At 40.4% G+C, this 25,677-nt stretch overlaps 1 protein-coding gene and 1 non-coding gene across 2 annotated transcripts; both read right to left on the bottom strand.

The window, feature by feature from the left end:
- Nucleotides 1–46: 46 nt before the first annotated feature.
- CDC23 (cell division cycle 23) lies at nucleotides 47–23,047 on the bottom strand. Its single transcript, XM_004282075.4, has 16 exons — nucleotides 22,854–23,047; nucleotides 22,696–22,768; nucleotides 18,955–19,092; nucleotides 17,963–18,005; nucleotides 17,103–17,208; nucleotides 16,876–17,008; nucleotides 15,087–15,264; nucleotides 14,904–15,001; nucleotides 14,681–14,762; nucleotides 4,117–4,270; nucleotides 3,877–3,996; nucleotides 3,481–3,556; nucleotides 3,088–3,149; nucleotides 2,314–2,392; nucleotides 2,117–2,236; nucleotides 47–1,274 (listed from the first exon to the last, which is right to left on the bottom strand). Exons 1-16 carry the CDS (start codon nucleotides 23,012–23,014, stop codon nucleotides 1,104–1,106), a joined length of 1,794 nt encoding a protein of 597 aa, XP_004282123.1. The 5' UTR covers nucleotides 23,015–23,047; the 3' UTR covers nucleotides 47–1,103.
- LOC117197572 (small nucleolar RNA ACA64) lies at nucleotides 18,577–18,698 on the bottom strand. The gene has a single exon (XR_004478251.1). It is a non-coding gene; the product is annotated as a small nucleolar RNA ACA64 (small nucleolar RNA).
- Nucleotides 23,048–25,677: the final 2,630 nt, after the last annotated feature.

Genomic DNA, 25,677 nt, shown 5'->3' with positions numbered 1-25,677 from the left:
GGAGATGGGGGGGGGCATGTGGGGGGGAGACAATTATGGCAAAATATTTATTAAAACAGACCGACTCTAAGAGTTTATTTTTATCTGTACAATCACAGAAGTTATCACACCCAAATGTCCATGAAACTCTCTGTAACCCTGCCTCCTTGCTGTGCTTTAGTAGGTGTATAGCTAACTCTATAGACATCTTTTCCCCTTAGTAGGGCCATCAGCAGTTCCACACTCAGTGAGAGTCCTTTTGCCCCTTCTTTTGTTCAACTCTAGTAAGTTACTTCCAATTTGAAAGCTTCTAGGAGATGCCTCAAAACCAAAACGCCAGGGCTTCCCTGGTGGCGCAGTGGTTGAGAGTCCGCCTGCTGATGCAGGGGACACGGGTTCGTGCCCCAGTCCGGGAAGATCCCGCATGCCGCAGAGTGGCTGGGCCCGTGAGCCATGGCCACTGAGCCTGCGCGTCTGGAGCCTGTGCTCCACAACAGGAGAGGCCACAGCAGTGAGGGGCCTGCATCCTGCAAAAAAAAAAACAAAAACAAAAAACGGCAGAATGTCTTCCCAGTAAGAAAAAAAGTATACCTTCACCCCATTTAAACTTAATCTCTGATATCAGAATAGTCATGCTCAGCAAATCAAAGAATGATGAGTCATGTCTATCCAGTGCCCTGACCTTCCTAGGGTATCCAGTGCCCTACTATCAGCAGAGGGTAGAGTTGCAAGCTTTTCTCCCTTCTTTCTTCCTTGCCTCTCTAAAGAAATCTCCCACTCCCAGCAGCATTTAAACTTTGTCCCTGTAGCCTTGCCTGTGCTAAAGTGCTGTTAAAGGGATGTTTTGGGGGGGCAAAAAGGTCTGGGGAAAAAGGCCAAGATCTATAGCCACTCTGAACAGAAGGGAGATAGAAGTGCTTCAAACTGGCAAAGACAGACTCTGTTCCTGCCAGGATTCTTCTGTCAGTCTACTGTGCAGGTGATTCTATAAACTCCCCAAGGAGCTGTTTCCATGTGTACAAACAAAAAGAACTAAGGTCCTTGGAAGAATAGACGTGGCTGTTCTTTACATGGAGGTAAGGCTTAATATGGGTCTGGCAATGTTCTGGCTTGAAAGTAGCCAACTATGGTGTTACTGAAGACAGGTTGAGTGGAGAAACTCTGCGTGTGGGAGTGTTGTTAGCAGACAGTGAAGCAGGGAGGAAAAAGGGGGCAGGCATCTCGGTGGAGGGAGTCTCGCCTTGGTTCCGAAGCTGTAGGATTTGCCGGAGCAAGGCCTTACCTTCTTCCCGGGTCTGAAACAAAGTCAGGCAAATGTGTCAAAATATGTCCAAGGCTTTTCTCAAAAACAGTTTCTAAAATACTGACATACAAAAAAAAAAAAAAAAAAAGAAACAAAGAATAAAATACTGACATACAAAGTTCCACAGAACAAGGTAGCCTTTCCAGTCACCCTGTTTTATTTTTTTTTTAATCTTTATTGGAGTATAATTGCTTCACAATACTGTGTTAGTTTCTATTGCACACCAAAGTGAGTCAGCCATATGCATACATATGTCCCCATATCCCCTCCCTCTTGAGCCACGGCAATCAGAGAAGAAAAAGAAATAAAAGGAATACAAATTGGAAGAGAAGAAGTAAAACTGTCACTGTTTGCAGATGACGTGATACTATACATAGAGAATCCTAAAGATGCTACCAGAAAACTACTAGAACTAATCAATTAATTTGGTAAGGTTGCAGGATACAAAATTAATGCACAGAAATCTCTGGCATTCCAATACACCAACAATGAAAAATCAGAGAAATTAAGGAAACAACCCCATTTGCCATCGCACAAAAAGAATAAAATACCTAGGAATAAACCTGCCTAAGGAGGTGAAAGACTTGTACTCAGAAAACTATTAAACACTGATGAAAGAAATCAAAGATGACTTAAACAGATGGAGAAATAGACCATGTTCTTGGATTGGAAGAATCAATATTGTGAAAATGACTATACTACCCAAAGCAATCTACAGATTGAATGCAAACCACTCACCCTCTTAACCACCTTCCACTTTCCACCCCCAGATCATAGTAAAGTCATGTGCTAGAACCTAAAATCCAAACCTTTTACTAAAGAACCGATACTCACATCATTGAATGCACAGCACTTTTGGGCACAAGCTGAAGCTTCATCCCACAGCTTGCACTTAAAATAATACTGGGCCAGATAGCGGAAAGCAGTGCTCTCCTCCAAGTGTTCCACTATTTCCTAGATAAGGAAATCAGGAATGACTGAGGTGACAAGAATAAGATCAGCGACCCAATTCTCATGCTCATGACACATACCCCACACGAATAGATATCTTGGATATATTTGATGTAACATTGGGCTGCCTGTTCTGACTCAGTCAACTGTTCATGAAGCCTACAAAAGAAATTGGTCTTTAAGTATAAATCATATCTCAAAGCAAGCTAGTGATAAAAAGTAAAAGCACACAGTTAAGATAAAAAAATGATAATACATAGACAAGTACGAATTTTGACATAAATGACACAGTGGGACCCAGAATAGTATTAGTGCCCAGAGGTGGTGGTTACTTCATCAAAGCTTAGAATCATTACTCTGCTACTGGTGATGGAGGAAAAGTTAGTAAACACTTAAGCTGGATAATATACCATTGCAAAAATTCCCTGGTAATACCCTGAGTGAGATTAAAAAAGATACCAAGCAATTCAGATTTTTTGTAAGAATCCAGAAAAGAACTGGCAGGAATGAAATTGCATTTAAGAACCTCTTTCCTTATCATTTCTGAGTTATTCCTTATTTTCCTGGGCCTTATCAGGAGGAGATTAGTACCTAGTTTTCCTAGACTGCTCTGACATAAAAATTTCATTTCTTTCAATTCATTCTTGAATTTTCCAAATAGGAAAACAATTCCTCTTCAAAGAGAAGTAGCATTCTTTTGAGTCGAGATGGCTAAATTTCCAGATCAGTAATCATACACTGTGCTACATCCCCTCATTCATGTAGATGATGGATGGGAAGCTCTAGAATGTGCAGGACCCACCTCACCAGAGAAGCCAACAGAAATATCACTAGCATGTCACTCTTTCACTCACTTTGCCAGTTTCACCAGAGCCATCTTTTCCACATCTCCCACGGCGTAAGCTCTCCAATAGCACTGTCAAAAAAATAAATAAACCGGTCACTTCAACCACTGCCCCATGTGCCATGACTAATCACATAGAGACTCAGGTCCTGCAAGCCTCCCAGAAGTTCAGACTTGGAGAATACAAAGCATTTTTACTAGATCTGATAGGTCCAGGCTACATACTAACATTCCCACTAATGATGTCAGCCCAACTTTGCTTTATACACCCTATGTGCCTATAAATATTCAGACTTCCCTATGTAGATAGATCTACATGAAGGAAAATTAAGCACAGATAGCTCAACCCCTCATCCAAACAGCAGATTTCCACACAAACTCTTCAGGACCCAATTTCAGATACCTTTTTGGCTTCCACTAGTTGATTGAGTTTCTCATAACATTCTCCTAAAGCGACCAGCATACGAGAATCATTGGGCCTGAGAGGGAAGAGAAATAGGAAATCCAAGCAAAAACTGAAGTCCTCCCTTGAGGAACCACCACCACTATTTCAAAGCTATGAAGGGAATGGGCTTTAATCCAATACTTCATGTAATTATATTATTTTGTGTTCACAATTATACAATTAACACGTTAGTAGAATACACTACATAAAAATGACCAAACAACATATGGCATGTTTAAACTCAGGTCTCTAAGAGTCAAAACCATTCACTGTGATTCTTCAATAGCTATCAAAAGAGAAAGAAGAGTGTCAGCCCTTCCCACAACAAACACATCATCAAGTGGCCCGACTTACCGAAGCTGGTGGGCCCGTCTATAATAATAAAGGCAATAAAATGGCATCTTAAGGATTTCATAGGTCTGCCCAAGGCCATACCAGGCTCTGTAGTCCCGCTTATTGACCTCAATAGCATGCCTAAGAAATGGAAGAGAGACTGGTAAGAGAGCAGAATCAAAGTTAGCGACTTGCAGGCTCAATAGAGACTCCTAAAATCACAACAATCTGCTCCATCTCCCCCTCCAACTAAATGCTCACCTATAAGCCTGAATAGCAGCAGATGTGTTCTTCATTTCCATGTACTCATGTCCCATCAGCGTCCAGGCACCAAGATACCGAGGATTCAATTTCAGTGCTCTCTGGAAATACAAGGCTGCTTTCTCATGCTGAGAACGCAAACTATAATAATTGCCTAATTGAAAGACAAACAAACAAAATATATAAATAACTAGAAAGGCAAAAATAAGTCACTAAAATAGGCAGCATTCCACAGAGTAGGCATGAACCATAACCCATTCCCCCGAAGTCCTTGCAGAAAAGCCAAATTCTACATATGGGCAACATCATCATTCCCTTGGAAAATATATTTTATCTATTACACATTCTGGTGTTTTTAAAAAAAAAGTTTCCTAACACCACAAAGATTTTCTTCATTTTATTTCCTCTCAATATAGCACTTATACATATATTTCCTTAAAGAAGGGTAGGAAATTCCTAGAGTATGCTTTAGATTGGTGGTTTTCCAACTATCTTCCTAGGTTTCTAAGGAGGTACCTAAAGGATTAAAAAGGTAGCACTCTGAACTCCCCTCTTCCACAAGAATCAAGGAAGTTCTATTATCATTGGTCTTAAAAAGAATATATGAAAGATTTTAAGATTCTATAAAAACTTTTATTTGAAGAAAGGGAATAAAGGCCATCTTTCTTATACTAACTAGTAAATGGATAAACGAAATGTAGTATATATCCAGACAACAAAATACTTCTCAGCAGTAAAAAGAGAAGAACTACTGACATATGTTGCAACATGGACAAACCTCGAAAAAGAGCTCAGTGAAAAAAGCTAGACAATAAGACTAAATATTTCAAGATTCCACTTATATGAAATTTCCAGAAAATGCAAAACTATATAGATAGAAGGCAGATCTGCTGGGGATTGGGAGTAGGGCTGACTGCAAATAGACCCAAGGGAACTTTTTGGGATGATGGAGTGTTCTAAACTGGATTATGATTATGGTTACACAACTGTATAAATTAGCAAAAACTCAGTGAACTGTAAGCTTAAGATAAGTAAATTTTATGTTATGTAAATTATCCCTCAATAAAGCTATTTTTAATATATACCAATAAAATGGACAACCTAGAAGAAATGGACATATTCCTAGAAATGTATAAGCTCCCAAGATTAAATCAGGAATAAGTAGAAAATATGAACAGACCAATTACCAGTAATGAAAATGAATCAGTAATAAAACAACTCCCAACAAAAAAAGTCCAGAACCAGATGGCTTCACAGGTGAATTTTACCAAACATTTAGATAAGAGCTAACACTTATCTTTTCCAAATTATTCCAAAAAATTGCAGAGCAAGAAATGTTTCCAAACTCATTCTACAAAGCCAGCATCACCCTGATACCAAAACCAAAGATACCACAAAAAAAGAAAATTACAGGCCAATATCACTAATGAACATAGATGAAAAAATCCTCAATAAAGTATTAGCAAACTGAATCCAACAATACATTAAAAGGATCATACATCATGATCAAGTGGGATTTATCCCAGGGATGCAAGGATGGTTCAATATCTGCAAATCAATCAATGTGATACACCACACTAACAAAACGAAGAATAAAAATTATATGATCATCTTGATACAGAAAAAGCTTTTGACAAAATTCAACATGCATTTATGATAAAAACTCTCCACAAAGTAGGTATAGAGGGAACATCAACATAATAAAGGCCATATATGATAAGCCCACAGCTAACATCATACTCAAAGGTGAAAAGCTAAAAACTTTTCCTCTAAGATCAGGAAAAAAATCAAGGATGCCCACTTTTGTGACTTTTTTCAATGTAGTACTCAAAGTCTTAGCCACAGCAATCGGATAAGAAAAAGAAATAAAAGGAATCCAAATTAGAAAGGAAGAAGTAAAACTGCCACTGTTTACAGATGACATGATTCTATACATAGAAAATCCTAAAGATGTCACCAAAAAATTACTAGAGCTCATCAATGAATTCAGTAAAGTTGCACACTACAAAATTAATACAGAAATCTGTTGCATTTCTATACACTAATGACAAACTACCAGAAAGAGAAATTAATGAAACAATCCCATTTACAATCACACCCAAAAAAATAAAATACCTAGGAGTAAATCCAATTAAGGAGTTAAAAGACTGGTACTCAGAAAACTATAATACACTGATGAAAGAAAATGAAGACACAAACAGAAAGATACACTTTGTTTATGGATTTGAACCATTAATATTATTAAAATGACCATACTACCCAAGACAATCTACAGATTCAATGCAATCCCTAACAAAATACCAACGGTGGGACTTCCCTGGTGGTCCAGTGGTTAAGACTCTGTGCTCCCAATTCAGGGGGCCCAGATTTAATCCCTGGTCAGGGAACGAGATCCCGCATGCCACAACTAAAGATCCCACATGCCACAACTAAAGATCCCGCATGCTGCAACAAAGACGCCACACGCGGCAATGAATATTCTGTGTGCTGCAACTAAGACCCAGTGCAGCCAAATAAATAAATAAATATTTTTAAAAAAATACCAATGGGATTTTTCACAGAACCAGAACAAATAATCCCAAAATTTGTACGGGAACACAAAAGACCTTGAACAGACAAAACAATCTTGAGAAAGAAGAACAAAACAGGAAGCATCACATTCCCTGACTTCAGACTATACTACTAAGCTACAGTGATCAAAACAGTATGGTACTGGTCCAGAAACTCACGCACTTATGGTTAATTAATCATGACAAAGGAGGCAAGAATATACAATGGGGAAAAGACTGCCTCCAATAAGTGATGCTGGGAAAACTGGACAGCTACATGTAACAGAATGAAATTAGAACATTTTCTCATACCATATAAAAAAATAAACTCAAAATGGATTAAAGATCTAAATGTAAGAACAGAAACCATTAAAACTCCTAGGAGAAAACAGAGGCAAAACACTCTTTGACAGGAATCATAGCAATATTTTTTTGGATCCATCACCTAAGGCAAAGAAACAAAAGCAAAAATAAACAAATGTGATCTAATTAGATTGAAAAGCTTTTGCACAGCAAACAAAACAATCAACAAAACGAAAAGACAGGGACTTCCCTGGTGGCACAGTGGTTAAGAATCCACCTGCCAATGCAGGAGACATGGGTTTGATCCTACATGCCGTGGAGCAACTAAACCCATGCACCACAACAACTGAGCCCGTGCTCTAGAGCCCACAAGCCCAAGTACTGAAGCCTGCGCGCCTAGAGCCCGTGCTCCACAACAAGAGAAGCCACCACAATGAGAAGCCTGTGAACCGCAACGAAGAGTAGCCCCTGCTTGTCACAACTAGAGAAAGCCTATGCACAGCAACAAAAACCCAATGCAGCCAAAAATAAATTAATTAATTAAAACAAAACAAAACAAAACAAAAAGACAGCTTACTGAATGGGAGAAAATATTTGCAAATGATATCCAAAATATATAAACAGTTCATACAACTTAATATCAAAAAAACAAACAACCCAGTCAAGAAATGGTCAGAAGACTTGATAGACATTTTTCCAAAGAAGACGTACAGATGGCCAATAGGCACATGAAAAGATGCTCAATATCATTAATCATCAGAAAAGCAAATCATGGGGCTTCCCTGGTGGCGCAGTGGTTAAGAATCCGCCTGCCAATGCAGGGGACACGGGTTTGAGCCCTGGTCCAGGAAGATCCCACATGCCGCAGAGCAGCTAAGCCCGTGTGCCACAACTATTGGCCCTGCGCTCTAGAGTCCATGAGCCACAACTACTGAGACCATGAGCCACAACTACTGAAGCCCGCGTGCCTAGAACCCGTGTTCTGCAACAAGAGAAGCCACCGCAATAAGAAGCCCACACACCACAACAAAGAGTAGCCCCCAACTAAAAGAAAGCCTAACTAAAAGAAAGCCCATGTGCAGCAACTCCTAGAAGAAAACCGCAACTAAAAGAAAGCCCACGTGCAGTAACAAGGACCCTACACAGCCAAAAATAAATAAATTTTTTTTTAAAAAAAAAGAAAAGCAAATCAAAACCACAATGAGATATCACCTCACAACTGTCAGAATGGCTATCAACAAAAAGACCACAAATAACAAATGTTAGTGAGGATGTGGAGAGAAGGGAACATTTGTACACTGTTGGTAGGAATGTTAATTGGTGCAGCCACTAGGGAGAACAGTATGGAGGTTCCTCAAAAACCTGAAAATAGAACTACGATATGATCTAACAATTCCACTTCTGGGTATATATTCAAGGAAAACAAAAACACAAATTTGAAAAGATACATGCACCCCAATGTTCACAGCAATATTATTTACAATAGCCAAGATATGGAAGTAACCTAAGTGTCCATCAACAGAGGAATGGATAAAGAAGATGTGGTATACATACATAATGGACTACTACTCAGCCATTAAAAAGAATGAAATTTTGCCATTTGCAACAACATGGATGGATCTGGAAGGTATTATGCTTAGTGAAATGTCAATTTGAGAAAGACAAACTATCTATTATCACTTATACATGGAATCTAAAAAATAAAACAAATGAATGAATATAACAGAACAGAAACAGACTCACAGATATAGAGAACAAACTAGTGGTTACCTATGGGGAGAGGGAAGTGGGGAGGGCAAGATAGGCATAGGGGATTAAGAGGTACAAACTACTACGTGTAAAATAAATAAGCTACAAGGAAATATTGTACAGCACAGGGAATATGGCCAATATTTTATAGAACTTTAAACGGAGTATAATCTATAAAAAACTTGAATCACTATGTTGTACACCTGAAACTAATACTGTAAATCAACTATACCTCAACTTTTAAAAAAAAAAGAGGGCTTCCCTGGTGGCGCAGTCGTTAAGAATCTGCCTGCCAATGCAGGGGACACGGGTTCGAGCCCTGGTCCGGGAAGATCCCACATGTCATGGAGCAACTAAGCCCGCAAGCCACAACTACTGAGCCCGCGTGCTTAGAGCCCATGCTCCACAACAAGAGAAGTGAGCGCACCGCAACAGAGTAGCCCCCGCTCGCCACAACTAGAGAAAACCCGCGTGCAGCAGCAAAGACCCAATGCAGTCAAAAATTAAATAAATGAATAAATTCATTTAAAAAAATAAATAAATAAAAATAATAAAAGTAGAAAAAACAATTTGAGATATACCAAGACTCTGAGGGATTTTTCATGAGATATTGTTGAGTGAGAAAAGTAAAATACAGAGAAATGTGTGTAATATGATCCTATTTTTGTAAGCAAACAGCCCATTAAACCCTGCATATGTGTATGTGTATGTGTATGTTTCATGTGGTATGGGACATGCTAACACAAGTATGTTAAAGGAGGAAAGGTGCAGTGAGGGAAAAAAAACCTGCACTTTAAAAAAGTTTCCGTTATGTATAAATTGCATGTGCATAAACTAGATAAAAAGATGGATTTAAATGTATATATACTAATTTACAGAGATAATGATATACTGTCAAATGGAAAAAGCAAATTGCAGAGAAATTATACAATTCCACTTTGGTAAAAAACAAGTAATAAGATTTCTATATATGTGTTTGTCTTTGCTTTTAATTTGTCTAGATTCAGCTGTCAGTTTGATTCAGGAGAAATTATTTATAACAATTGTCTGTATCACCTAAGATCATTCAAGTTCACATTCACCTGGGAAAAAAGCAAGATGGAGGGCTTTATGTCCTATAAAAGGATACCTTTGCTTCTGCCACTGACTCAGACCCAGAGACAGAGGAATAAGCAAACTCTAGGCAGATTGTCCAAAGGTTAACTTCTGTAATAGAATAGGAGAAGTGAAGTAGTGGTAGCAAGGGTATAAGCTTTAGCTGCTAAAGGAGTCAGGATGAAAAGGAGGTGTTAAGGAAGTCAGAACAGGCAAGTTCTGGGCAAAGATTAAGTAGATGAGATTTTCTGACCAGTTGGAACAGCTAAAATGTACTGAATGATTACAATGTGCTGGGCAACTTACATTGTTAAAAGTGCTTTTTATATGTTAATTTACTTACTCCTCACAACTAATACATGGGAGAATGTTCTACTGTTATTATCCCTTTATGGATGAGGAAAGTATAGCACACAGAAGTTAAATCCAATGTCACACAGCTAGTTAGTAACAAAACCAAGATTTAAACTTGGGCAGTTTTGTTCCAGAGTCCAAATCTTAACCATGCTATACTGTAATATATACATATATAAATACATATACGTATTTGTTTGTGTGTATGTGTGTGTGTGTGTGTGTGTGTGTGTGTGTGTGTGTAAAGCTGCCTCTCAGAGACTGGGACTCCAGAAAAGATGCAGAGGAAGCATTCAATTCACATCAAGACATAACTGCAGAAGCAAGGACTAAACAAGTAGGAGATTCTTGCCATCACTCTATTCTTAAGTTGTTTCATTCTCTTTCAGGTCTTCAGTTTCTTCTCGTCTCTCTCCACCCTTCTTTCTCCTTTGTGAAAGCTGAAATATATTTTTTGTCATATCTAATGTTCCTTTTTCTTGATTTTTAAGATAGGTGGGCTGAATTCAACAAACATTTATTGACCATAAGTCAGGAACTTCGCTAGGCATTACAGATACACTGAAGAACAAACAGTTCATTAAGAAGTTTACCAATCAAACGATTATTTAAAAAACCAGATGGGAATTCCCTGGCAGTCCAGTGGTTAGGACTCCGCACTCTCACTGCCAAGGGCCAGTGTTCAAACCCTGGTCCGGGAAATAAGATCCTGCAAGCCACGAGGCATGGCCAAAAAATAAATAAATACATAAAATAAAAAAAAAACAGAAACTCCTAAAGCATTACTCTTCATATGTACGTATCCTTTGATTTTGTTTTGTTTGGTTTATTTTTTGCGGTACGCGGGCCTCTCACTGCTGTGGCCTCTCCTGTTGCGGCGCACAGGCTCCGGATGCGCAGGCTCAGCGGTCATGGCTCACAGGCCCAGCCACCCCACGGGATGTGGGATCTTCCCGGACCGGGGCACAAACCTGTGTCCCCTGCATCGCCAGGCGGACTCTCAACCACTGCACCACCAGGGAAGCCCATATCCTTTGATTTTAACTGGCTTTAAGTTAGTAAGCTAAAAAAGGAACAGTTCATTATCTCCCCTACCTCTATTTCCTTTCTTCAGGTGAAGGACACTGTTATCAATCTGGTTACCCATTCACCAATTCCTGTAAGTTCTACTTCCTAAATATCTTCTAAATCTAATCGTCTCTCTTCATTCCTCCTGCCAATACCTCAGCTTGGGCTCTCATCATCTCTAGACTGGATTATTGCAAAAGCCTCCTTGTTGGTCTTGCCCTTTTTCTAATCCTCCCAGCACACTGTCTCCTGTTATCATTTGAAAATGAAAATCTAAAAACATTTATCATTCTCTGGTTTAAAATCCTTCAGAAGACTTCTCCTGCCTTAAGAATAAAATCCAAACTTTTAGTAAGGCACAAAAGGCTCTTCAAGATCTGGCCCCGTTCATACATTCCCTCCTCCCACACCATGCTTCAGGACACTAAACTATTTCAGGATCACTGTCTGTTTCACACTTCAATGCCTCTGCACTGCAATACCCTTCCCAAGTCAATCCATCTCCTCCTTTAGTGAACTCTTTCTCTCCTGCCCATCCTTCAGGTATCACCTTCTCAAGAAGCCTTCCCTCATCAGACTGGATTAGCTACTTTTCCTACATACTCTCTTAGCATCCTATGTTTACTTCAATCATAACCCTCAACCCACTATATTATAGTTGTTTCTTACTGGTCTTCCTCAGTAGGTAATGAGGTAGATACTGCAACACAAACCACCTATCTGGCACTCAGAAGATGTTCAAAAGATGTTTTCTGAATAAACTGGAGTTCCATCCTCACTTTAACAGACTTTATACTTCATTCTCAATGCTCTGATATTGAAAAGATTATTTGTTCCTCTTACCTATGTTCCCATAGGATTTTTCTTTTTTTAATATTTATTTCCCATACTACACTACAACTTCCTAAAGGGCTGGAAATATTTATTGAATGACTGAATTGAAATTCTATCAGTTTACTAACAACATCCTAACATACAAATGTATGTTCTCAATGCAGTGTCACCAAAGACCCAGGAACAGGGTCTTTCATCTCCAGGAAACTTAGGCTTTCAATCACAACCAACCAAGTTTACTTTTATCCAAGAGTGGCCATTCATCTATTTATGTCAACTGATTATCAGGTCACAGTAGTGTGGCCAAGTACATAGGGTCATGGTTCTCAACCAAGGATGATTCTGACCCCAAGAGGTTATTTGGCTTTATCTGCACAACTGGGGGAAGGAGGTTACTGACATCTAGTGGGTAGAGCTGGGTATACTTCTAACACCCTGCAATGTATAGGACAGACCCCCACAAAAGAAATTATCAGCCAAAAATGTCAATAGAGCCAAGAGTGAGACACCCTGATACAGAAAAAGATACACTCTCATCTCTTTTCATAGGATTGGAAATTCTTACAAACATTTTAGTAATATTAGTAAGTTTAAAATACACAGGCTTTTTTTTTTTTAAATACACAGGACCTCCCTGGTGGTCCAGTGGTAAAGAATCTGCCTTCCAATGCAGGGGACATGGGTTCGATCCCTGGTCAGGGAACTAAGATCCCACATGACATGGGGCAACTAAGCCGTGCGCCACAACTACTGAGCCTGCATGCTGCAAACTAGAGTCCACGCACTCTGGAGCCCGCACGCCACAACTACAGAGCCCATGCACTCTGGAGCCCACGCACCACAGCTAGAGAGAAGCCCGCGTGCCACAGCAAAGAGCCCACGCCGCAAAAGAAGATCCTGCATGCCTCAACAAAGACCCCGCGTGTCGCAGCAAAGAGCCCACACCGCAACAGAAGATCCTGCATGCCTCAACAAGGACCCTGCGTGTCGCAACTAAGACCCGACACAGCTAAAAAATAAATAAATAGGGGCTTCCTTGGTGGCGCAGTGGTTGAGAGTCCGCCTGCCAATGCAGGGGACACGGGTTTGTGCCCCAGTCCGGGAGGATCCCACATGCCGCAGAGCGGCTGGGCCCGTGGGCCATGGCCGCTGAGCCTATGCATCCGGAGCCTGTGCTCCACAACAGGAGAGGCCACAACAGTGAGAGGCCCGCATACCGCAAAAAATAATAATAAACAAATAAAATAATAATTTTAAAATACAGGGACTTCCCTGGTGGTGCAGTGGTTAAGAATCCGCCTGCCAATGCAGGGGACACGGGTTCAAGCCCTGGTCCAGGAAGATCCCACATCCGCCGAGCAACTAAGCCTGTGCGCCACAACTACTGAAGCCCACGTGCCTAGAGCCCGTGCTCTGCAACAAGAGAAGCCACCACAATGGGAAGCCCACGCACCACAACGAAGAATAGCCCCCGCTCACCACAACTAGAGAAAGCCCGCGTGCAGCAACAAAGACCCAACGCAGCCAAAAATAAAATAGATAAAATAAATTTACTAAAATAAAAAACCCACATATATATATAAAAAATACACACGTTTTTGATCCAGCCTTTCAAGGAACTAATTATACAGAAATAGTTGCATAAACATGCAAAAATAAATATATACATACAAAGATGTTTCCTGAAGCAATTTTTATGTTAACGAACACTAGCCACAACTTATACAACAGAAAACGATTAAATAAAAATAATGGCACATCTTTATAATAAAATACTAAATAGCCATCAAAAATAATACAATACAACTCTACATGTACTAGCATGGAAAGATGGAAAAGATATATTGTTAGGTTAAAAAAAAGGACATTACAAAGCAGTGTGTATAATGATACAGTTTTTGCAAGCAAACCATACACACACACATACACCATTTATAGTACTCACACAGAAAAATATTCTGGAGTCATATCCACCAATCTTGGGGATGGGATTACAGTGATCCTTCACATTCTATTGTATATAATTTTGTTACCTTTTTTTTTTTTTATAATTTATTTTATTTATTTATTTTTGGCTGCGTTGGGTCTTCGTTGCTGTGCACGGCATTTCTCTAGTTGTGGTGAGCGGGGGCTACTCTTTGTTGTGGTGCGTGGGCTCCTCATTACGGTGGCTTCTCTGTTGTGGAGCACGGGCTCTAGGCACGTGGGCTCAGTAGTTGTGGCACATGGGCTCTAGAGCACAGGCTCAGTAGTTGTGGAGCAAGGGCCCAGTTGCTCCGCGGCATGTGGGATATTCCTGGACCAGGGCTCGAACCCGTGTCCCCTGCATTGGCAGGCGGATTCTTAACCACTGCACCACCAAGGAAGTCCCAATTTTGTTACCTTTGACACTTATTTTTTTTGGCTGTGCTGTGAGGCATGCAGGAATGCAGGATCCCAGTTCCCCGACCAGGCATCGAACCCATGTCCCCTGCAGTGGGTGCACGGAGTCCTAACCACTGGACCGCCAGGGAATTCCCTTTTTTTCTTTTGACACTTTTATATTATTGTTATTTTTACATTTGGATTACTCACAATAAAGATAAAAAAAGAAAAAAGATGGTGACTCTTACCAATTACACAGCATGTTTCTACACGATATTTATCAATCTCACAGAGGTTGTGAGCCAGATAACTCAACTCAGATTTCATGCTCTGAAAGAAAAGAAAGACGATCTAAGGATGAAAAAGGAACCCCTACATAATTGTTCTTGTAGCTAATGCTACTAGGTGACAATCCAACCCAGGAGATCAAAGCACAAAAGAGCTTAAGTCCAAGCAAAGGAAGGAGCTCACCCTGACATAAAGAAGGTTGGAGAATGTGTCCATATTTTCAATCCTGTAAGGGTCTTGTTTCCTTAGCTCATTAAAAATAGAGAGGGCTTTGTCGATATCTGCAGAAAGAAGACAGAGAGTTCAGAAAACAACACAGCACTACCTTCAGGGTTTGATGGTATTTCGTTGTCCTTATTCACTCACCTCTGATATTGTGATAGGCAACTGCAATTTGGGAAACAATATATGAGCTCTTAGAGAAGCCCACATCAATGAGATTCTGATACTTTTGCAGGGCCTCCTCTATCAACTGCAACTCTGTGTATATATGAGCCAGAAAAAACTCTTTCATCCAGGTGTCTGGCAAAGACAGGAACTTCAGCTGGCAGCAGGAGAGAGAGGAACACACTTAATATACTTTGACCTCTCTCCCAAATGAACATCAAGGAACTATATTGTCTAAAAGAATTTAACACCAAAATTTTATTAGAGTACCTAATAATGAACACAGGGCAGTTCAATTAAGTGAACAGGACTTACAAGCACAATAGGGAGGAATAGGGAGGAATGGTCTAGCTGGGGACAGCTTCAAAGAAACGACAGGATTTGAGGCGAGCCTTGGAGGATGGGTAGAAACTGAATAGAAAAAGGGAGAGGAAGACAAAAAAGACAACGTTCTAGGTAAGGACAATAAAAATAGAGGAAAAACAGTCATAATGAGTGTGGGTAAATAGAATGAGGCAACTAGCTCAGTTTGAGGGGAGGCTATGTGTTGGGAAGAAGTGGAAAAATAAGACTGAACTGATAGGGTGGGTCCTATGCTGCAACAGGAAATGGGATGCAACAGGAAACCACTGCAATTTTTGACAGGAGAATGACATGATGACATGGGTGCTTTAAGAATAAGTTTGGAAACAGTATGTCAGATGGCTTGGAAATGGGAGTATAAAAATGGGAAAGCTAGATAGAAAGTATTTATTACTTTTAAGTAATCCAAATTTGAGATGATAACCAAGACAGCAAAGGAAACCAAGAGAAAGAGATGCAGACAAGAAGGTAACCATGGCAATGTCTGGCGACTGACTAGATAAAGGGAAATAAGAGAAAGGGAAGAGACAAAATATGACTCTGAGGAGTCAAGACTGGGTGCATCCTGAGAAACAGAGATACAACTGAGAGTCCATCAAGTTGGGAGGAAGAAAGAGAATTTGGTAGGCAAGATGAGAAATTTGGTTTTGCATATTCTGAGTTCAGAGATAAAACAAACTTTTAATGAAAGTCTAGTAGGCAGTTAGAGATAGGTAAATACAAGTAAACCAAGATTGAGATTTCAGACACAAATGTAGCAGCATGTATCACTATTGGGGAAAATCAACCAGCCCTTGGTCCTTTAGAGCCTACAAAAGGAAGTGTGTTGTTGCTTCTATTAACTACTGAATAACAGCAAAATAAACTTTGTAGACAATGTTCTCTAACAATGACTAATAAAACAATGCAGTTTATAAAGCAATTTCATATACATTATTTCATTAATTAACAAATCTCTAAATCTCAACAGAGACCTATGAGAGCTCAGAAGAAACATTAAAAATGTTTTTAACTCAATTCTTGATATCAGAGAAATCATTCCTATAGCATCTTTGGAATTAGTAGAGAAACTATAATAACATTTAGTCTATAAAACAAGTTACAGTAAAACTTGAATGTGAAAACATGAATATGAAAAGATACTCTAAGTCAACTGAATGCAAATGCAACAGCAACTACCAAACAAGATCTAGACATCAGTCTTTCAAATAAAGACCTAAATCCCAACAAGAAGAGCAAGGAGCAAAGTACTATAGTACTTTCTGTGTGAGTACTATAAATGGAGAAGGAGCAAAGAGGTAGCTATAATGAAAGGTTTAGCAAAACTTTCTCCCCCTACCCCATTATTAAAGAATTACATAAGACTTGAAGCAGAAGATTTTTCACATAGCTCATCTCAATTTACCATCTCCTTGTCTGTAATCAAGTTACAGAGCTCTAGCCAGGCTCCCCAATGCAAAGGCAAAACATGAGTAGCCTCCACAAACACATCAATGGCCTCTTTCACCAAGTCCAGCTTTCGAAGCACCACACCATACCTAGGAAAGAAGGGAACGATCACAGAAGTTAACAACATCTCCCCTCTACTCAGAAGAATATCTCACATAAGTTCCAAATTACTATAACACTTACAGATAAAGGCCAAATCCATCAAGCTCCCGAGCCTGGTGTTTTTTGCTGAGCTCCACTCTCAATTCTCTGAGAGCCTCATTTTTCACTTGACCTTTCTCCAGTGGGCCTAGGAAAGAAACAGAGTTTCTGATCTAAGGGTAGACTGCTGTTTTTCATTTCATAGACCTAGATATTCCCTTTGGCATCAACCAAAGTTACACCTGGAACTTCCAGCAAACACTCACAAGTGGCCAATGACATCTTTTTTTTTTTTTTTTTGCAGTACATGGGCCTCTCACTGTTGTGGCCTCTCCCGTTGCGGAGCACAGGCTCCAGACGCGCAGCCTCAGTGGCCATGGCTAACGGGCCTAGCCGCTTCGCGGCATGTGGGATCTTCCCGGACTAGGGCACAAACCCATGTCCCCTGCACTGGCAGGTGGACTCCCAACCACTGCGCCACCAGGGAAGCCCCCTCCAATGACATCTTACACAGTCCATTTACTTTATTATAGAAACTGCAACTGATAAGTGGTCTGCAGTCATATTTTGTTAGGCCCACACAGGTTTTTAAAAATCTGAATTAATTGTCAATGCTGAAAACTCAGAAGCCTCAACTAAAAATCTAAATTTCCAGGTTCAGGTTGCAGGGAACAGGTTAGGGCCAGCGGAAGAAAGCCCCTGACAACACCAGGCCCACATTCCCATAGGGCAACCCTCAGAGGGAGTTGGGTGACAACCAGCCAGTTGTGCTCTCCAATTTGCAAACTCCTCCTCAGTGGACTCCTCCTCAGTCCACTTCCCATGTTTATATTACCTGCCTGGCTCCTATAGGCATTATAGAGTTTGTTTTAGTCCAAAAGGTAAGAGAAAGAAATTCATACCTAGGCTATCAACTGTTTCATCATCCTTCTTCTTTTCTCCAGACTGTAAGAGAAAATCAATAAATAGGTCTTTTTTCCGCTTATTCTGAAACCTGTAGCAGCCTGATTCAACCAAAAAGTCCAACCAAAATGACATCTACTATTGGTCACTAATTTTAAACAACTATTCGGGGGCTCCCACTGGCCAAATCTGGAATAATCTGAGTACCAAAATGATAAAGTGAAATAATGAATTATAAACAATTAAAAATACAGGAATTCTTGAGTCCATACTGATACTAGATAAATGCATAAATAAGTGGAGAAGGGGAAGACAGACTCTTGCTTAGAATTTACTACTCAAGAGAGTGCTGGAGTAGAAAATCATCATTTTGCAACATTTTAATAAAGAATACTTCAGGCAAAAATTAACAATGAATTTCTTGACTAATGGTTATTTAGGTTTTTAATTTTTTTGTCTATTACAAAAAACCCTTCAATGAACAGCCCTGTACATATATATATCCTTGTGCACACACTGAAGTATTTCTATTGGACAAGCTAAGTTTCTTAAGGAAGAATTGTTTGGGCATAGTATTTCAAATTGACATAATCTGCCCAGAGCAGCGGCCCACACATGTCGGGGCGTGGGTTTCATCTCCCCATACCAAGGAGTGGGTGGTGGGCTGAGGCCCCAGTGGTTCTGGGTGCCAAATCTCACCCACAGGCACGCCAACCAAACCAACGCCAAACTACTTTTACTCCTGAAACAGAGTGTCTACTGCCCCATACCTTTGTCAATAATGAATATTACCAATATTTTTATATTTTCTTTCGTACTATCATTTTTTTTACTTTACTTATGATGTCTTCTTTATTATTGCTAAGTATTTATAAAGTACATTCACCAAGTAGACTTTTGCTAAACTATTTGAAGATTAAACTTTTGCTACTGGGATTCTAAATATGGATGTTTCACTGACAGCAGAATGACATCTTAAAATGGCCCTCACCAGATATCTAGAATACATGTACAGGAAATAGGCTTTCTTGCTATTGCAGCCATGCAGGAAATGTGCTGCCCGATCATACTCTTTAACGTCAAAGTAGGCCTTGGCCAGGGTGTAAGCATCCATATCCTGAGCATCCTCCTAAAAAAGAGACAAGTTAATGTAAGTGGTTAGGAACAGGATAACAAAAGTTCAAATCCAAGAATATTCATTAATTTCAAGATGTAAGAAAAGATAATTATTTTCCTCCTCCCAAAAACCTAATACTTATTTATTAGTTTATGAAGTAAGGTCACAGAACATTTTTTCAAAATAAAACCTTGGGGACAATATTAAAATTTAAAAAACTAAACCAATGCACTCAGAAACTTTTATTGTTTCTGCAAATGTTGTGGGAAATTGCATATGCTTTAGTGTTAGGGACTTGGATTTAAATTCTGACTGCTTGATTTCCTGGTTTCAAGACATTAGTAGGGAACTTACTTAGCTTCTCTGAGTATTCACTTCTTCATCTGTAAAATGGAGCCAGTAATACGGATTTGATATGAGGAAAAAGTGAGAAAGTCATAAAAAATGTCTAGCATTAATATGTGACATGCCTTTCCTTCGGCAGACTTTTAAATTTCCACATAAATGCAACATGCTGTGGAATTACTTATACTTTTTGTATTTCAACAAAGTTTTGACATGTTAGTATTGTAAAAACCAAAAAAACACAGCTATAATTCTCTATGTAAAAAAAAAAAATGAAATGATGCACATTTGAGGTAAAAACATACAATCCCCGCAAATTCTAAGGATAAGTTGATTAAAACTTTAGTAATTTCATTCTCCTCATCCTTCATGTCCAAATATTACCAGCACAAAACTGGAACCAAAATTATGTTCAATATTTTCTTCATTGGATGAAAATGTCCTAAATATGGCCATTCAGCTTAGGATTGTGGTGGCCCTTTTCACGTACACTCACCATTTACTTATTTCTTCTCCTGCCTCTCTCACCTGCATTGTATCTTTTGGATTAAGGAACATTCATTGTTTTTAAGTGTGTGTGTGTGTGTGTGTGTGTGTGTGTGTGTGTGTGTGTGTGTGTGTATGTGTGTGTGTGTGTGTGTGTGGTTGGTGGGGGTGGTAATCAAGAAATGGCATCTTCAGGAAAAATAAAATGGATTATGATAAAGATCTTTCAGATGACACAGACTATGTAAACATATATACTATAGATCATACATAAAATGTATTCCTATCTCATTTAATTGTCTCAATATCCCCACAAAGTAAATACTATTATCCACAGATGGGGAAAACTGTGGCTCAGGAGGTTAATTAAGTTGCCAAAAGTCACTAGTATGGCTGAGATTTGAACCCAGAGCTGTCATCCAAAATCAGTTTCGTGCTGTTGTACTGGGCTGGCCAAAAAGTCCATTCGGTTTTTTCCATTAGATGGCTCTAGTAGTGCTTAGTTGTCTTTAACTTCATTTGAAACAATTTTGTTAGAGTGTATTGTGACAGCTGTCACATCAGGGTTTTTTTTTTTTAATATTTATTTATTATTTATTTTTGGCTGTGTTGGGTCTTCGTTTCTTTTTTTTTTTTGCGGTACGCGGGCCTCTCACTGTTGTGGCCTCTCGCGTTGTGGAGCACAGGCTCCGGACGCGCAGGCTCAGCGGCCATGGCTCACGGGACCAGCCGCTCCGCGGCATGTGGGATCTTCCCAGACCAGGGTACAAACCCGTGTCCCCTACATCCGCAGGCAAACTCTCAACCACTGCGCCACCAGGGAAGCCCGGGTCTTCGTTTCTGTGCGAGGGCTTTCTCTAGGTGCGGCAAGCAGGGGCCACTCTTCATCGCGGTGTGCGGGCCTCTCACTAACGCGGCCTCTCTTGTTGCGGAACACAGGCTCCAGACACACAGGCTCCAGACCCGCAGGCTCAGTAGTTGTGGCTCACGGGCCTAGTTGCTCCGCGGCATGTGGGATCCTCCCAGACCAGGGCTCGAACCCGTGTCTCCTGCATTGGCAGGCAGACTCTCAACCACTGCGCCACCAGGGAAGCCCTCAGGGTTAATTTTTTTAAAAACTTATCAAAACTGGTGAACTTCTGTGTAGCCATTTTAATATTGAAGATAGAAGGAAAAAAGCAACATTTTCCGCATATTATGCTTTATTATTTCAAGAAAGGTAAAAATGCAACTGAAACGCAAAAAAAGATTTGTGCAGTGTATGGAGACGGTGCTGTGACTGATCGAACGTGTCAAAAGTGGTCTGCAAAGTTTCGCGCAGGAGATTTCTCACTGGATGAGGCAGCATGGTTGGGTAGACCAGTTGAAGCTGACAGCAATCAAATTGAGATGTTAATTGAGAACAAGCAACGTTATACCATGCAGGAGATAGCTGATATACTCAAAATATCCAAATCAAGAGTTGAAAATCATTTGCACCAGCCTGGTTATATGAATTGCTTTGATGTTTGGGTTACACGTAAGTTAAGCGGAAAAAAACCTTCTTGACTGTTTTTCCGCATGTGTTTTTCTCTCTTAAATGCAATGAAAACGTTCCGTTTTTAAAACAATTGTGACGGGCAATGAAAAGTGTATAGATACTGTACAATAATGTGGAACAGAAGAGATCGTGAAGCAAGCGAAATGAACCACCATCAACCACACCAAAGGCCGGTTTTCATCCAAAGAAGGTGATGTTGTGTATATGGTGCAATTGGAAAGGCGTCCTCTATTATGAGCTCCTTCCGGAAAACCAAACAATTAATTCCAACGAGTACTGCTCCCAATTAGACCAACTGAAACAGCACTTGATGAAAAGCCTCCAGAATTAGTCAACAGAATACGCATAATCTCCCATCAGGATAACGGACAACTGCATGTTTCTTTGATGACCAGGCAAAAACTGTTACAGCTTGGCTGGGAAGTTCTGATTCAACTGCTGTATTCACCAGACATTGCACCTTTGGATTTCCATTTATTTAGGTCTTTACAAAATTCTCTTAATGGAAAAAATTTCAATTCCCTGGAAGACTGTAAAAGGTACCTAGAACAGTTCTTTGCTCAAAAAGACAAAAAGTTTTGGGGGCTTCCCTGGTGGCGCAATGGTTGAGAGTCCACCTGCCGATGCAGGAGACACGGGTTCGTGCCCCGGTCCGGGAAGATCCCACATGCCGCGGAGCGACTGGGCCCGTGGGCCATGGCCGCTAAGCCTGCGCGTCCGGAGCCTGTGCTCCGCAACGGGAGAGGCCACAGCAGTGAGAGGCCCGCGTACCGCAAAAAAAAAAAAGATTAAAAAAAAAGATAAAAACTTTTGGTAAGATGGAATTATGAAGTTGCCTGAAAAATGTGAGGAGGTAGTGGAACAGTGAATACGTTGTTCAATAAACTTCTTGGTGAAAATGCGTGATTTGTATTTTTATTTTAAAACCGAAGGAACTTTTTGGCCAATCCAATAAAAACCTTTGACGCTTCTCCCCGTTATGAATACTATCTAGGTTGAGCTAGAAAACCTAAAAGGCTGAAATCTTAAGCAAGGATTGTTTACTAATCTCTCCAGCTTAAGTAAGAGCACCACTAAGTCTTTCAAAACTCAGCAAAAACATACAGATAAAATCGCTTAAAACACCCAGCTCTTTGAATGCTTGAATTTCCCCTAGGATGTTAAGCAGTATGCTCCCTTCCGGTGACAGAGCACTCAGTATCTCTTCTGATGATGGGGAGCACTCAATGTGAAGACGTGCTTACCTCTGTAATAGGCGGCGGCGGCTGCAGCTCGGACAGAGGCAACGCCGGGAGGGAGAAGGCCAACTCCGCAGACCTGGAACACCCACACAAACTGAATCAGCTAAAGACTCCCAAGGCCGAGGATCCAAGCCCGGTCCCCTCGGACTCCGACATCTTACCATTTGCTACTGTGCAGTAGGCCCCGCTCCCGGGTAAGGCCCGCGATAAGTAGCAGCTGCTTTTTAATTTCCCGCAAATTTGAGAAATCGCCGCTCGATGACAGGGCGGGGACCACGGCAGCCGACACTGACACCGGGACTACAGAAGAGCTGGCAGCCATTTTCCTGTCTTGGCCACCCCAGCCAATCACCAGCGAAAATACTAGCTGCCCCTCCGCACCAAAAAAGTCTGTCTGTTATTGGCACGCTCTTGCTCCAGAGAAACCAATCAGAAATCTTCCTTCTCGTAACGTCAGTAAGAGGCGGGGAGGGAAGAGGCAATTACTTCTCCGATTGGCGAAGAACTAGTGGGGCGCGAAAGTTAGAACAAGAAAGAGGGGGGATAGCCACGACTTCTGGGCGGGGCAGAGAGGAATGAGTGATTGGGAAGGTGGCTTGGGAAACTAGGGTTGGGAATAGGGGCAAGAGAGTGCAGAATGATGTGATTGGACGAAAGATAAGAGTGTAGTTCTTGGGTAGATTCTGTGCCGCTGGATGACATAGTGGTGTATGTGTGTAGCAAGGATGTCTGGTATCCTCTAGATTTTTTCTTAAAGAAGTAAATTGTATGGCCACAGGTGGAGAATTCTTCCTCTTTACCCACCTTTTTCTTACCCCGGGGGAGTGGGGAGAGTAACTAACATTTATTGAGGGCTTACCTTATGACAGGTTCTGTACTTTTACATACATAATCGGGTTTAACCATTAAAACAGCTCTACGATATTGTATCATCCCAGTTTTATAGGTGAAGAAAACGAAAGCTCAGAGAGTTTGCATCACTCTTCCAAGGAGAGTGTTTAGATTATAACCCAGCTCTGACTCCAAAACCCAGAGTTCTTAAACACTACATGAACATTTTCAACCTGTTTTGTTTTTAACCCTTTCATAGTAATATATGGTTTTACCAACTCCCTTGGGAATGTTTTGAACCCATTCTTTGGGTGTTATATAGAAGTGATTTTAAGTAAATCATGTTGTTTAGATTAACATGTATTATTAAAGATTGTATTCTAAAGTCGACTTTATCGCAACATACTATACAGTGCATGAAGGCAAAATTCTACTTTTTTCTTGTTTCATAAGTGTTGCACACTTTGTATTTGTTTTAAATTTATAATTTAAGAAAAAATGATTTGTTAGCAAATACAAAAATTACAGTATATCATACATCTACTCATGTGTATCTATGTATATATATTTGTATATATATACTGAATATAAACTGAATAAATACTGACACATAGAATGAAATGTAACTGTTTATGGCATTATAGATAGATAATGCTTTTATGACTTGTTTAGAATTCTTATATTTGCCCTTTAAAATGTTATTGTTTATTTTTATAATTGTCTATAATTTTATAGTTTTTGTTTTGTTTTTAAATAACAAGAAAATAGAGATGATTTCAATATGCTTTTGGCAAGCACTTATTTACAAACAACACATTTTTAGTGTAGCCAGTCTTTTGTCCCAATGAATGAAAAGATAAATTGGATATAATTGTCACACAATTTTTAAAAATAAATTTATTTATTTATTTATTTATTTATGGCTATATCGGGCCTTTGTTGCTGCGCACGGGATCTTCTCTAATTGCGTCGAGCGGGGGCTACTCCTCGTTGTAGTGCGCGGGCTTCTCATTGTGGTGGCTTCTCTTGTTGCAGAGCACAGGCTCTAGGTGCATGGGCTTCAGTAGTTGTGGCACGTGGGCTCTAGTAGTTGTGGTGCTCGGGCTTAATTGCTCCACGGCATGTGAGATCTTCCCAGACCAGGTATCGAACCCGTGTCCCCTGACTTGGCAGGCAGATTCTGAACCACTGAGCCACCAGGGAAGCCCATTGTGGGTAAATTTTTAAAGTATATATGACTTAAAATAAAACACTACAACAGTCAAATCCACCACGGAGGCTTCCAGCGTTCAGCTGAGTAATACAGCTGACCCTTAAACAACATGGGTTAGAACTGTGAAGATCCACTTATATGAAGATTTTTTCAATAAATACGTATACGTGGGCTTCCCTGGTCTGGGAAGATCCCACATGCCGTGGAGCAACTAAGCCCGTGCACCACAACTACTGAGCCTGTGCTCTAGAGCCCGTGAGCCACAACTACTGAGCCCATGTGCCACAACTACTGAAGCTCGTGCGCCTAGAGCCCGTGCTCCACAACAAGAGAAGCCACCACAATGAGAAGCCTGCGCACCGTAACGAAGAGTAGTCCCTGCTCTCTGCAACTAGAGAAAGCCCGCGCGCAGCAATGAAGACCCAACGCAGCCAAAAAAAAAAAAAGAAGTTATACTCAGACTTTTGACTGGGGGGCGGGGGCTGGCACTCCTAAATCCCATGTCGTTCAGACGTCAACTGTAAACTGTTTCATGTTCCTCTGATCACCAAGAACCACTTCACATTCATTCTTTCATTCACTCAAGACCCAAACTGTTTCCTTTTATCAGGAGAAAATATTTTAATAATTATCTTATTTGTTAAATGTTTAAAAAATGAAAGCCATAATCACCACCTTTAATGATGTGGACTGCCCAACACGTTTGTGAACTCCTTATCTCTACTTCCTTGCCTTTCCAACACCACCAATCTCAGCCCAGTTCAAAGGTGTTTTATTTCCAAGCTGACATCAGTCCTCCTTTTACATTTCTTCTCTCTCCAGGGGTACAATGATGGTAATAATGAGTTCTTTACTGGGAAGCAGTTGAGTGGAGAGCTGTAGAATGTGGGCCCTAAGCCATATTACCTAGGTTCAAGCCCTAACTCCACCATTACCAGTAT

The sequence above is a fragment of the Orcinus orca genome, chromosome 3, assembly GCF_937001465.1.
Source record: "Orcinus orca chromosome 3, mOrcOrc1.1, whole genome shotgun sequence".
In the NCBI taxonomy this organism is placed as follows: domain Eukaryota; kingdom Metazoa; phylum Chordata; class Mammalia; order Artiodactyla; family Delphinidae; genus Orcinus; species Orcinus orca.
Note: the sequence above shows the minus strand (reverse complement) of the source record. Positions and strands in the feature narration are given on the sequence as shown.